General features: G+C 38.6%; 1 protein-coding gene across 1 annotated transcript; it reads right to left on the minus strand.

The window, feature by feature from the left end:
- Nucleotides 1-6369: 6369 nt before the first annotated feature.
- On the minus strand, nt 6370-13177 carry LOC146168552 (tuberin-like). Its single transcript, XM_083390884.1, has 3 exons — nt 12547-13177; nt 11815-12000; nt 6370-11052 (listed from the first exon to the last, which is right to left on the minus strand). Exons 1-3 carry the CDS (start codon nt 13030-13032, stop codon nt 7255-7257), a joined length of 4470 nt encoding a protein of 1489 aa, XP_083247010.1. The 5' UTR covers nt 13033-13177; the 3' UTR covers nt 6370-7254.
- Between the last annotated feature and the right edge of the window lie 1240 nt (nt 13178-14417).

Consider the following 14417-nt stretch of genomic DNA (forward strand, 5'->3'; position numbering starts at 1 on the left):
AAATTCTCCTCACTTATAACGTGTATAACAAGAAGCATTACGGCAATATCAAAAATTTCCAAAAAAATGTTCATTTGCCAAAATCCCATTGTTTAGTTTCACGTGTTACGTAACAAAGTAAGTTATTAATATGCGTATTTATGTACAACTAAATTTGTATAGAAATAAGTTCAAGCAGAATTACTATAAAAATTGTTTTAAAATTAACGTTCTAATGACGCATAACCAAGGAAACTGTAATCATTAGAGCTGATCCTAAAACCTTCAAGGCCTGAATGTTTTTATTACAAGTTTCAAAACACAAGTGGTAAAATAAAAAAAATTAAATATCTGTATATTTTCATTCACAAAATAATGCCTTCAAATTTATCAAGTTAAATGCCCTTTCCCCAAACGCAGAAAGTCTATTTCATCACATAGTTTTAAATTTTTAACATTTTAATAAAGCGGTAGTTATACATAAAACAGTTTCCCTATACAATTGCTTTACGAAATATTTCTCGAAATTAAAGTAGTTTTAACCAGGGACGTACAGTTAGGGAAGGCAGGCGAGGCACTGCAAGTGGATTGAAAAAATGCACTGTGGAGCATGTTAGCCTACACCAGGAGTCGGGACATAGTGTTACTATTATTGTATTTATTGAAAATTGTAATACACTCTCATTATGGCGTAATTAATTGGTATTATACTATAATCAGGTTTGCAAATCTTTAGGTAAAACTTCTTCCCCTAAAGTAAGTTCCTGGATCAGCCCCTGCACCTTTTATGTGTGGCTACAAGTTGCAAAGTGTGGAATCGTGCTATTTACAACATGCCATTTTATCCAAAATCTATCTAATAAAGGCAAATTTGACCAATACGCTAGTTGAGAAACGTAGGCTACGTCATGTGATAAAAAGTTTTTTCATTTAGCGGTGATCGCAAAACATGTGTCCTACATTGTAAAACATAAAAGGCGATGGTCGTTCCTGTGATGATTGCCGCTGATTGTAGGCCTATCTGATATGGGTTCGCAAATACGCAATCCCGGTTCCATCGTTCTCGGAGGGTTAATAAGGAGACTCTAGCGCAATGGTCTAACTAACCCAGAGTTAGAAAAAAAACAGTATCCCATTTGTAAGTATTTATGGTTCAACGGTGACAGAACAAAACGCGCGAAAGCAGGACAAAGTTTATGTCATTATACATGGGAAAGACGTCGGCGTGTCAAATTTTAATTGTTGATTTAAAAAATGATTTGTTAGAATTTAACATAACGAAAAAGCAATGCCGTATTGTGGCTAAAATCATTTTTTCATAAAAATGGAAATACTTAGCTATATGCATGTCACGCGTGCTACCAAAGAAGGTTCTCATTTCGTCCATTTCAAACAAACGACAAAGATTTATAGATCTGTAGATTATTAATCCAGGTTGTTTTACGCCTGCTATTGGTTTCTTTAAAATAACTCTTTATAATAAAGTTAGGTTGGCCATAGCCAATACATATAAGAACGATCTTATTCAACGTTACAAAATCTGATAAATCTAGACGCAAAACCTATCGAAAATAGATCTAGTAAAATTATTTTTCACAACTTTTGTCTATATTGTAGAGGTGCAAGCTATATACTATATACAACGCGTAATGTATATTACAACTTGGTACATAAAATGTATCACATGAAGAACAAATTTTAGGTCGTCTGTGTAGGTGTTCGATTTCCATGCAACTGCTGCTGGTTATTACTATTGGTCCTGATAAACGAAGCACGGTTAGGTTTGTTAAACGATGTACGTCTGCTGGATGGTACTGAACGAGCTTTTGTTTCTTCAGCCGACTCAGGATCTGCTGTACCTGCAAACATCATATGATATATTATATTATTTCCAAAATAATTTTGTGTCAACTGCAAAGTCTACGATGCTCAGTTGCATTGCAAATAATATAGTCAAATTTGATCACCAGGACAGGGGAAGAATCAGTGTTTCCTCTGAGGTGAGCAACTGCACAATTGCACAGCCACACCAGTCAATTTGCGCAGTAAAATTTGCCTTTTACGCACTTACATTCTACTCAAATTAAAAAACTAAAAAATCTTTACGTTTTTTGCCAGAATAGTTTTGAGAATTTCGCGTCGCCCTTATTTATTAATTTAACAAATCAATGCCGCATTGTCGATTGTTACGTAATATATGTCTCTGTTGTAAATTACTTTGCCTAATCGGTTTTGATCATCCATGCTGTGTAATTTTGTTTAGCTCACATGGAATTGAATGTCTACATAGGAAAACCAACCAAAAAGAAAACATAAGAAGAGTGCTGAACACAGGAGTGGAGTGTTTGACAATAATTCAGGATCGTGAAACCGTAATGCATTTGGGGGGGGGGGTATCTTTTTAGCACAACTGCATTTTATTTGCCATGAACACAACATCCAGAGCAAATTTTGTCAAATTAAACGAGATAAACCATAAAAATTAAGGCGGCTTACAGAAAGAATTTAATTACACATTTTCTTTATGTCCATAGGATAGCGCAGCGTGGACTCACAGATCTCGCAATTTCTGTCAAGTATATCGAGTTAAAGTTTGAGCCAATCTATACCCTCTTTGCAATATCGTGTAGAAACCACCTCTCCATATTAAAATTTATCGGGATAAACACACTGTATTTTTTTGGTTTAACGTAAATTGTTTACGTGATTTCTGTGCAGCCATACACACCTGTAGGGCAATGACAAAATCATTTTGATATATGCAAATGAGCGAGTACGTATTATTCGTGGATAAAGAAGTTTAAGAACCCCTGCACTAGATATGCATTCTCGCGCAAAGAAAAATTGCTTTGAATTTACGTATAGTTAAAATAGGCAAAATACAGATTTTAGGGAGCAGTTGCCACGTCCCTTTTTCCTCCCCTGAATCCACCCCTTGCTGATGTAACATATCATTGCAAAAAATCTTAATTTGACACATGATTTCTATAAACAAAATAGTTGCATTGCTTTCTTACGCTGTTTCTGCTTGATTGGAGAAATTGTCGAAACAGTGTTGGGTTGAAGCTTTTGAGCAAAAAAGAAGCTCAATGCACAGCCTGCTATGAACGATATACAGGACAACCAGGCCAACACATAACAACTTCCAATAGGACTTAAAAACTTGTTGTATAGATATGTGGTTACAAGCATCCCAACAACGCTGGATGTGGCTGTAATAAAAACAAAATTTGATAATACTATGCAAATGTAAGGCATAGATGCTAGAAATAGATACAATACTTTTCATTGCCAACACATATTAATTTAGACCTTGTTGCAATGAATACGTTTTTTGTTTACAAGAAGCGCTATTTTAGGCTAAAATAAAAAAGTTACTCTAGGTTAAAGCACTTTTATAAAAAATAGGCTACGGTACTTTTGAAAAATTGCTTGAAGTTTATTACAAAAGTGTTTTTAAAGCAAACAAAAATCGTTTAGTTGTCATTGGTAGTTTCGTCAATTTTAGGTAAGCTGATATTTTTTTCAATCGAATTAAATGACAAATTGTACAATTTATTAGAAGCATTTTGGCTGGATGAAATGCCTGTTGCTTCAGAAGCAAAATTGTGCTTACCAGAAATTGCAAGAAAAATGCGAATTCTTTTGTAAACATTGTTGATGTTGGACTTAAAATTTGGTGCATCTGAAAATAAGCTGTGGAATCCGACCGCACAGGCAGCAATGCCGCTGAATAAGGTGAAGGAAAACATACAAATCGGCGAGGAATTTTCTAAAAGACGACAAACATGACTCGGGATAGCTATACGCGTTCGACAGAACAAGATGGTTTTGTAAAATTGTACAGTAGTATGACAATGATCATGGCCAGTGTTGTAAACAAGTCTTTTTGAAGTCTTTTTTTTTTCAGTCCCAGTCAAGTCCTTAACAAAATACCTTAAATTTTAGTTAGGTCATTTTCAACAATATAGCAAGTCAAGTTCCAGTCCAAGTCGTTGTCAAAGTTAAATCAATGTCAGAACATTGGCATCAAAATAAACAATGACAAATTAGTAAACGCGTTCGCCATTATCGCCAATACTTTACAAATCGAACACCAAAAGCCGAAACAAAAGCACGCTAACATTTACGAAATGAGAATTTAGAAGTTTAAGGGGGATTTGGTATCGGTGTGAGAAGTCGTAATAATTAAAGTAGGCCTACATGGTCTGTCGAACAATTGTAAATTTGACTAATTTCTCGCGGAACACCAGTTGATGATAATCACTGCTCTATTGGTCACCTGACATAACCCAGTTGGCGCATTCCACGGTTCCTTGCGATTCGTCATGGACGCACCGACGGAAGAAACCGACATGGCCTTTAATATTGGGATTGGGTGTAGGCACGACAAACCACTCTGTTAAGCTGAGAGCGAGAAGAAGCAAAAACAATCCGAAACCACCACATCCGATTACAACACTCATCTGAATAACTTGCCGACAGGGTGCTTTTCTTACGTCATAATTTTTGTTGCCGCTCTCTCTTCTAGGCAATCCTTAAACAAAACAGTAAAAGACATTTTAATTTTTCAAGCATTGCTTAAAATACTATTTTAAATACAAATTTAGTTTGTTGGCGTTCTTACCTAAATTTGATAGGTACCCACGCAAACGGGTGAACTGGGCACGAATTTGAGACTTTTTTTCTGACATAATTCGATCTACACAAAAACGAAATCTACAGGTGCTGTTGGTGACCTTCGACGAATATCGAAAACATGCGCGGCTGCGACTTTATACCTGCAAAACTGTTGGCGTGTGGTAATTGATAACAATGGCCAAGGGAAACTAAGACGCGTCGTGGAGGCAACAAAAACGTTCATCAAGCATCCGAAAAAACAACTATCTTTTGTTGCCACCCTTCAGGAACCGCAATTGTTTCCCTTTTTTCAGGTGGAAGTGAAAAAGAGGAATTATGCGCATTTCCCTACTTAGAGCGTCTTACCTGAGATAACTCTCGAGATTTTGCTTTGAATAAGCGGCCGACACTCATCACTCAATTGCTCTTTGATATTTGTTCAGCATAAACCGACCATTTTGAATGCGACGTGGAAACGTTCGCCCTCTTGACAAAAAATATTTTCTTTTTTGTCTTTAAATTACATAAAACCATCGTTCATATTCACATCAGTGTTTCGCCCATACAGTATTTATTGAATTTAATCGTCGCCCCATTGGAACAAGTTTTGGTTTCCAGTTATAGCTATGTTCGTAAATTGGTCCTTTTCGTAGGCTAAGTGATATTATCGTTTTTGACAGGGTTTAACAAACTGTTCGAAGCGGCAGTGTTTTTAATGTGATATTAGCAAATGTGTATTCGACAATTGACAATGCTAAGTCAAACCATATTTTTTTCCGCTAAAAAACGTCGAGTTAGGCGCAGTTAATGTTCCTCGCTGTTTGCTCTCTGCGCTGATATTCGATGTTTGTGTAACAACGGCATTTTTGCATGTATTTTAGCTGAATTGGCACACAGCTCGGCGTAAATTTTGCGCTTATCGTGGCATAATAACAGCAGGGAAAAATATCCTAGTTTAGTATCGCAGGTATAGCGGTGGGGAAAGACGTGCTTGTAATTTAGCGTTAGTCTCGTACATCACATGGAACTTAGGAAACTGTGCTGCTGATAGTCCAATTATGGTGGTATTTTTTTCGCCTGAAGTTAACGATTTGCACACTAAGCGGCTTTGTAGCGGGCGCCTGGTTCAAGTGTCGACGATGCACGCGTTCACTTTTGCTTGGCTGTTTCTAAATATTTTTTTAATGACGTCATTACAATCACTATTTTATGACGTCATTATTCCTGAACGTCAGACGGAAAATAAGGGAATTCCCTAAGTTCAAAATTCGGGACTTTGCCGTTTTGGGCAATATCTCCGAAAGTTGTGACGATACAGAGTTGAAATTTCTACACAATCCTTATATTGGTTACATCTTTCTAGCAATCAAACTTTAGTAAAAAAAAATTTCAGCTATATTACCACCTAATTTTCAAACTTTCTTGCTAATTTTTTTACGAAATAAACTACAAGGCATATTCTTCAATTTACAAGGCATTCTCTTCAACCTGTATTATTTTAGAGCTTATTTTAACTACGTTTTAGGCGAATTTAGATCTTATCCCGTAATAGATATTATAGCGTATTGGGTATTATAGATTATTCTGCTTAAGATGTTGTTGCTTTGTACATATTGTCGTGTGTTTCTACAAAATACCCACATCGGAGTAGGTTGGCCAAAACATTTCCAGCGTGGCACAGATTTACTACTAATCAAATAAACTAACGCAGGCTTGTAAAGAAAACGAAACATTGTATTACCATAAACGGAACACAATGGGGTACGTGTACTTGCTAACAAAATTACGGCAGATTATGGCAAAAATTTAGGCACGGGAGTGGTGTTTAAACACGCAATTCCCTTTCAACCTCCTCAAAATGCATGGCGGTGCAGTTTTTAGAACTAAAAACACAGGTTTTACATTTGCGTTTTGAATAACACCACGAATTTTTTTTCAAAATAAATTTGCATTTAGCAAAGCAAAACATGTCAAAATATAAAAAGCTGTTCACATATACTAGTATAAAACTTAGTTTTCATTGCAAAACTAAGCTCTAAAAATGTTAAACATATCCCACTGAAACACATCTACTGAGGTGGTATAATAGTATTTCACTGGTGATAAAGTTATTAACAACATGTGCTTCGCGCACGGGAAGTGGGTTGCGCAAACTGCATCCATCCTATGTCAAGGATAGCGCTGTAAGAAAATATTTGTTAGTTTATGAAACAAATTAAATTTCAATTTAATGCACCATAATTAAATTCAATACACCATTAACAACAAATCTGCACAAATATGATGTGAATTTTAAGATTGATTAGATCTTTTGACAAAATGTGCCAGACGCTGATTTACAGTTGTACTAAACAGATAACAGAAAAATAATTCTGCTTATATAACAGGGATTTCTAACAGGCGCCGCACAAAACAAAACAGTTTAACACATTTCCAATGGCTGTCAATAAAACAAATAGACTACGAGGTTATTATTAAATAGGTAAAATTACTAGATTTGCCATACATCTTTATTCCGACGCAATTTAGTCTAGAAGCAAGTATATTTCGACACTGCCTCGTCGCTGTATATTAGGAGAGGTGCAATTAATGAAACTTACAGTTAGTGGCACAACGGAAAAACACGATTTAAGTAAACCGATTGCTGGTCGGAATTTAAACGTATTCGGAAAACTCCTCCAATCCATACAGGGTCTTTTCGCTCGCCGCTTTACGCGTGTCGGACGCCGCCTCGTCCCCTTTAGCGTTCTCCTGTTGAACCCGCGCCCTTATACGCTTGATCTGTTTCAAGCGAGCGAAGGGCTTAGATACTGACTCACCGGCCTTATTATGGTAGCGGTGAGCGGCGGCCGCCATGTTAGCGTGCAGGGCCATTTGTTTCACCAGCAAGGCGAGGCGCCGGTCGGACACAATCCGCTTTTCGGTAACCTGGAGGAGATCGCGAACTTCGGGCTTGTGATACTCGAGCTGGACGCAGTTGAAGCCAAGCTCGAGCGGTGTGATCACGATTTCGACCGACAAGAATTGGCCTTTGACGACGCAGCCCGGTACGTAGTGGCCTTTCGGGTTGTCGTCGTACACGATGGTCACGTAGTCGTTGCCGATGTGACGTTGCTTGCAGCTGATGTCAGTGCCGTGGTTCGGCATAAGGGTGGTGACGTGAAACACCATTTGCATGACGTTTTCCTGCCAGACGTAAGTGAACAGGCCATCTTCCCCTTCGCTCTGGTCGAGCCCGCCCAAGTAGGTGCGCGAGCTGTCGGCTTCGGACAGGGCCACGAGTTGCCCGAGCGATGAAAGGAAGTCCTGGTACCTGGGCGAGCCGTGCTCGTTGGAGAGTATAGAGCGCGGGTCGGTTTGCTGTCCAGGGCGAACGTACACGACACCGGTGGCCCACGTGTCGTAGGGCGGGATCATATCCAGGACCTGCACAGCGCGTTCGATGGTGGCGGTGCTGGGCAGGAGCAATGGGCAGTCGTTGGGGCCAGATGCCTTCGCCGACTGGAAGAGCTGTAAAAACACGAAGCCGGGAGTGAGGGTCGATTCGGCGCTTACCGAGGACTTGGTCAACGACTTTAGTTGAGGTTGGTCACCGATGCTGTCCTGAAACAAGTCACGGGTGTTGGCCTTCATTCGCTGCTGCTTGGCCCTGGCCACGGCGCGTGCTGCTGCGCCTTGCTTGTAATCCTGAGCTGTCGAAACGGTGTGGCTTCGAGCTCTAGGCGTGTGAGTCTCACGATGGTCACCGTTGAGGACTGGAGAACTGTGGCCGGAATTTGAATTTGAATGGTCCAGCAGATCGTCTTCAAATCGAGTTATTTTCTTTGCGCGTGGGATTTCTATTGACGCTTCGCTCGCTATTTGGACAAGACTGATCTGCTGACTGCAAAGAACAAATGACGTGTTTCCAGACGGCCTCCTAATGCAAATTTCCGCTGTCGAAACGTTTTTCTCTGTGAGGCAAATGCCAGATTCTAGGTTACTTGCGGCCGCACTTGAAGCAATCAATTGGTCGGCTGTAGACGCTTGGCGTGTAGCAAGAACGGCTCCGCCTGATTTGTGGCGCGTTCTTAAAGTCTTAATGGAAGATCTGTTTGTGGATTGCAATTTGCCGGGTGCCTCGACCGACTGGCGCCGTTCCAACGTGGACTGTGAGAAAAAGTCGTTGCTCGCCTTTGAGTCGCTCACTTCAATGTTGCTGATTGGCCTGGCATGAGAAGCCGTTCGACCTTGAGTGGTGATAGTGACCAGTCTGTTGCCGAGCAGCCAGGTCGCGGTGTTGCCGCCTTTTATTTTGCGGTCTTCTTTCTTGCAAGAGTTAGCCGACATGCTGTTGGAAAATGTGTATCGCGCCATGACGTCGATACAGGACTCGATGAGGCCGTGCTGAAGTGAGTCCTTCATGCTGTTGCGGTTGACGTTCTGTAGCTTGCGCGTGATGAACTGAACGAAGTCGGGTCGGAAACTGAGCCGGCATTTAACAAACCACATACCGATTACGTAATGTGCCATCGAGACGACGTACAGGGAGAACTTGTCTGGCGTTGCGTGCTCAAGAGCAATGGCAAACACGCTCATGTACTGGTCCTCAACAAAATTGCGGTAAAGGCTGGGCAACTGCGACAGAGTGGAGAGAAGCTCAAGAACGACGGTTGCCAAGTGAACTGTGGCCGACATTTGCGAGAGATGGAGCAGAATGGATGGCAGCACCCGGAGAAAGGCGTCGGAATTCATTTCGACCATGCAGAGCGTCGTGGCGCTTATGCACTGCTTCGCGCATTTTGTCGCGAAACCGGTCTCCAGGCATCGGATCATCTGTCGCTGCCTGGATATGTCCACTTGCTCGTGATAGGAAGCCATCACGGTAAGGACCCGTAGTGCAGCCGATTGCAAATCTTCCCTTCGAAAATCGGCCGGCGTTCCGATGAGGGTCGCGTCTCTGTTCGTGCTGGAAACTAAATTTCCAATCACCTCAGCAAGCGTACGAATCAAAGATTGGTCAGCGCTTAAAATCAAACACTTGTTTTCCAAGTATTCGCATAGCGAACTGAGGGCACTTGACAAAACGCCCCAATGCTTTTCCTTTTCCAAGCATTGGATGAAGCAAGATATTGCGTGTTTTACAGGTAGTATCACAGTTGGATAAGCAGACGGCGCTTCGATCTCACCGTCGACGCACGAAATAATGGAACTGAAATGCTTAGAATTGACAAGCTTCATTTGATGTTTAAAGTTGGCATGAAGATTAAATAACAAGTTTAACGCTTCGATTCGTGCTTCAGACAAATACGTTGCATGATATAGCTGGCTTTTGTAATAAGATGCAAGAAATCCAACAATCATTTCGTAAACGTCAGCACATCGATTGGCCTGGGCCGAATAGAATTTCTCTTGGAAGAAATAAACCAGCTTCTTCACTGCCATCGAAATGCAAGGGTTATTGCCTTGCTTCAGTTCACTTACAAAGCTTGGTGGTACAATTGCTAAGTGAACAAGTGGTTTTACGCATTGCAACAAAGTCCCACACTGAATTGTTTTACTTAATAAAGCAAGGTTCATCAAAAGAGTAACAGCTTTTTCCTGAATGTGTACTGTCGGCTCTGCATAAATGTTTTGAAATCCAAGTGTGGTCAACAAATCAATAAAGTCTTTTTCATACATCTCAAAATTCTGCAAAGCAACAGTAGACATGATTTCAAGAGCCTTTAAGCGAACATCAACGTTAGTTTTTGATTCTAAGGAGAAAAACTTTTGCATAAGTTTTGTTAAATTGCTTATCCAGCCATCCTTGGCAGGATTTATAGATTGTGCTTTGTATGTAAGAAGTAATATAACAGATTCAGTTGGCCTTTCTGTGCAATGCTTTTCAGTTACAGTAAAAAGGTCTTCTGCAATACCATCAAATGCCTGAATGGAATACAAATTTTCAATTAATGTCACAAGTTCATGGGTGTTTTTCTGTAGAGCCTTTAGCTGTTCATTGCGTGACTGGGACGAAGCCATTGTCAAAATAACATCAACTATCTTTAGAATGCTTTCCCATGCCAAAGGATGCAGTTCGTGACCAAACTTTTTCACCAATCTATGACATGTCAAAGAGACTTCAAACCCTATTACAGGGTTCTGCATTTGTAGGGCATGTTCAAAGTAGGGCAAGATCGACTGAGGCTTGTGCATGAGATTTGTGACACACTTTGAACCCCATAGACCCATGCCTAGGTAAAACACAGCACTACGCAACACTAGGGCATCTTGAGCAGCTTGGACGTTTTGCAATATCTTGCACATGGTTTGCACACAGCTGTGTCCCAAGTGGGTTCCCAGCAGGTTACGCATTATCTTCCAGCTGTCATCACACCAATTTTTCTGGTTCAACGTCTTGCAAAGAGTTATTATCACGTCATGAAGACAGCTTTGTGGAAATGAATTGTAGCATATAATGGCATCAAGCACCTGTTAAAAAACAAAAAAATAATTATTGGTATTCATGATCATGTAAACCAGGGGTTATAACCCAACGCCCAAGCAGCAAAAATGAGAGGCGCTTTGAATGCTTCGGTTTTAGGTGGGCAGCATGCATACTCTGACAAGTAGTTGTAAGTCAAATTTAAATAGAATGTGTAACCGCAGAGTAAGTTTGTCAAAAATTTCAACTTAAACTTTCTGGCATGTTTTTTTGTCTTATATGTTGTTGCTCACTTTATTATTGCTTTATTATATAACCTTTTTTGCAACTACCATGGTCATAAAATTAGCATATTTTAATGTACTTGGATGAGGATTTATTTCCAAACTAGTGTTTAAAAATTCCCTTTAGCGATCATGGCTGATTAATTAACACCTAAAAAATAAAATTTTCCCAGCACTTTATTAAAGACAAATCTGTTTAATTATAGGTCTAAAATAAACAGATATATTTGGCATTTGGTATAATTTACATACACATATTTGGCCCATAGGTAAAAAAGGTTGCAGATCCCGTGTGAAATTTTTTTTTTGTAAAAATGTAAAAATCTTTCAGAAATGAAGGGAAATTTTACATGAACATGTAATTGGTAAAAGGCAAATTTTACGTTTTAAGCAGCCCAATTAGTTTACAAAATTAATTCTTTTAGATTTAAATAACAAAGGGTTATAACGGCCCAATCTTTTTTATAGACCAAAGGTAAATTAATTTATAGAAGTCAATGGTAAAAAGCCAGATTTTTTGCTCACTTTTAAAAAAGATCCGAGATCGCTACTAGAAGTAGACATACAATGTATGCACAAGTGATGTACGACCCCTTCAATTGTCAATTCATCTAAATTAGATGAATTAAATTTGATGACGTTAAGCAGAAACGACAGGAAGACACTATTATGTCCAACCACATCCATCCAAAAGACAAGGTAAGGCGATATCTGTAAAACAAGGACAAAATGAAGTTTATTTAATATAACAACTGGTATAAGTTAAAAAAATGTGTCTTTTACACAAGTTCAAGTATATTGTTAAATGGTCAAAACAGATTTTCCTTCTCTAAATATTATTTCCCAGATTAAATTGAGTTGTTTAATGGTGAAAATAAAGGCCCAAATAGACATAAAAAGCGACATGCTTTATTATTCAAACGTTTCGGCAAATGCTCATGCCATCGTTTGAATAATAAAGCATGTCACTTTTTTATGTCTATTTGGGCCGTTATTTTCACCATTAAACTTATGAACAGATCCGTATATAGTGTTCCAAATTGTGTTGTGTCTATGATGAATTTTTTTACAATGCATTATTGTTACAATATTTAAAAAAAAACATAACTATTTAACAAGCAAAAAAAATGTAGATTTTTCTCATTTATAAGAACCTTTAGATTTAAAAAAAAGTTAATTATTTCTAAAGATCAGGCTGACAGAAGTTGTTCAAGATGGTTATGCAATTATTATATGAATAGCAAGATTTATTCTTACATTTTCATCCAGAAGTTTGAGATGCTTTCCATGGTCGGATAGTGCATCAATAATAAGAAACATCTGAAGAATGTCATTAGGAAGTTTGTAGTCCAATGAGGTGAGTTTTTGGTAAAGAGGTGTTACCAGCCTTTGGAAGTTCCTATATTGATAGGAAATCAGGTGTTGCAAAAAGTCAAAATATCGGCTTCTAACTGTTGGTGGCAAGTTTGGTTCAAGTAGATCCTTTGTGCTTATCCAAACCTTTTCAATAACTCCGCGTTCAAGCTGTTTTGTGGTTAATAGAGTTTCCATTGCTTGCAAGGTGTCCAACCTGCTGTCCAATGTATGTCCTACAGTTATCTCATTTAGGTAGGTGTCAATGGTATTCAAATCTCCTATGTCTTCATCACCACTTGGAACAGGTACAGTCTGGTTTTTATGGATGTTTAGAAAGCTTCTCAAACGATCTTTTAAACTAAGACCGCTATCCTTGCTCTCAGTCATTGTTGCAATTCTTGCAGGGCTGAAAGTTTGCTTGTCAAACAGCTGGAAAACTCAGATCTGTAACGTGGACTTACTTTGCTCAAAAATGCATAAATTGTCTCAAAGATTGAACCAACGATAGCTCGGTCCTCTTCACCTTCAGGCAAATTGCAAGCAGAGACAACTTCAATGCCCCTTGTACTAAGAACCAAACTGTAATTACAATTTTCAAAAGTAATAACAGCAAATTTAGTCGGTGTGTTGTCACAAACCTTTGCAACTTTCACAGCAAATTTAATTTCTTCTACAATTGCTTGCACTTCTTTTACCAAGCTTTCTTGATCCATCTCATGACAGCCACCAACTGCTGAGCAGACAAAACTGGCTATTGATGTACTAGCATCTAAAATTAAAAAAACATTCATACATTACAATATTAGGTATAACTATTAATTTCAAAGAATGTGAAAGTATTTTGTCATCATAAAATAAGTACAGAGATTTACTATTTCTAAAAGCTAAATAGCACATTTAATATATTAAAGTGGTTCCAGGGAATGTATTACCAACCCAACAAGCAATCTGTAGCTTATATTTCTGGTGGTTCTCTATTTCTCCTTTGATATCGTAGATAGGGTGTTCTCAAAAAAATTTCAGTTACACATGATGTGTGGCATACGCCTTAGACCAATGGTTGTCAACCTGGGGCCTGCAGAATTTTCATGGTTATAAATGTTAAAAGGGTTCGTCATTATTTGAAGGATGTATAAAGGGTGCACAACATGAAAAAGTTTGGGCAGTACTGCCTTAGGCAGACTTAACCACAAACTCCAGGCGATTGAATATACACAAAAATAAATATATATTAATAAATCCTTTGAACTAATGTAATGATAAAGTTGGTGTTGCTTCAGATTTAAATGAAATAAAAAAGTGTTTTAGAAATTAGAAATATAAATACATGGTATGTCATGTTGAAACTCAAAGATAAAGGTGAGAAAGCTTGCTCATAACAGTAATAGATTTAAACAGCTCTTTTCGACTCAATTTTATGTATTTATTTAACATTGTACTTTGTTGCAATAATGTTTTTAATTACTCTGGCAGTATAATTCTGACCCAGTTTGCATTATGCAACAGGTACAAACCTAAGATTGTTTTAAAGCACATTGCATACACACCTAAATTTTCGAAAAAGTTTGAGCTGTGATAGCATCCCAAACCTCAGGTGTGAATAAAACCTCGATTGCACAACTACACACCTGAAATATTGCACTACATATTGGACAGCTCAAAGAAAAGTGCCGAAAATGCAGACTGGATGCTGTGTACTAATGTACATATTACTGAAATCCGGGATAGTACCATTACAGGAAGTTTGTTGTACTTAAGTACTAGAGAAACCC

The sequence above is a fragment of the Ascidiella aspersa genome, chromosome 1 (genome assembly GCF_963924565.1).
Source record: "Ascidiella aspersa chromosome 1, kaAscAspe10.2, whole genome shotgun sequence".
Taxonomy (NCBI): Eukaryota; Metazoa; Chordata; class Ascidiacea; order Phlebobranchia; family Ascidiidae; genus Ascidiella; species Ascidiella aspersa.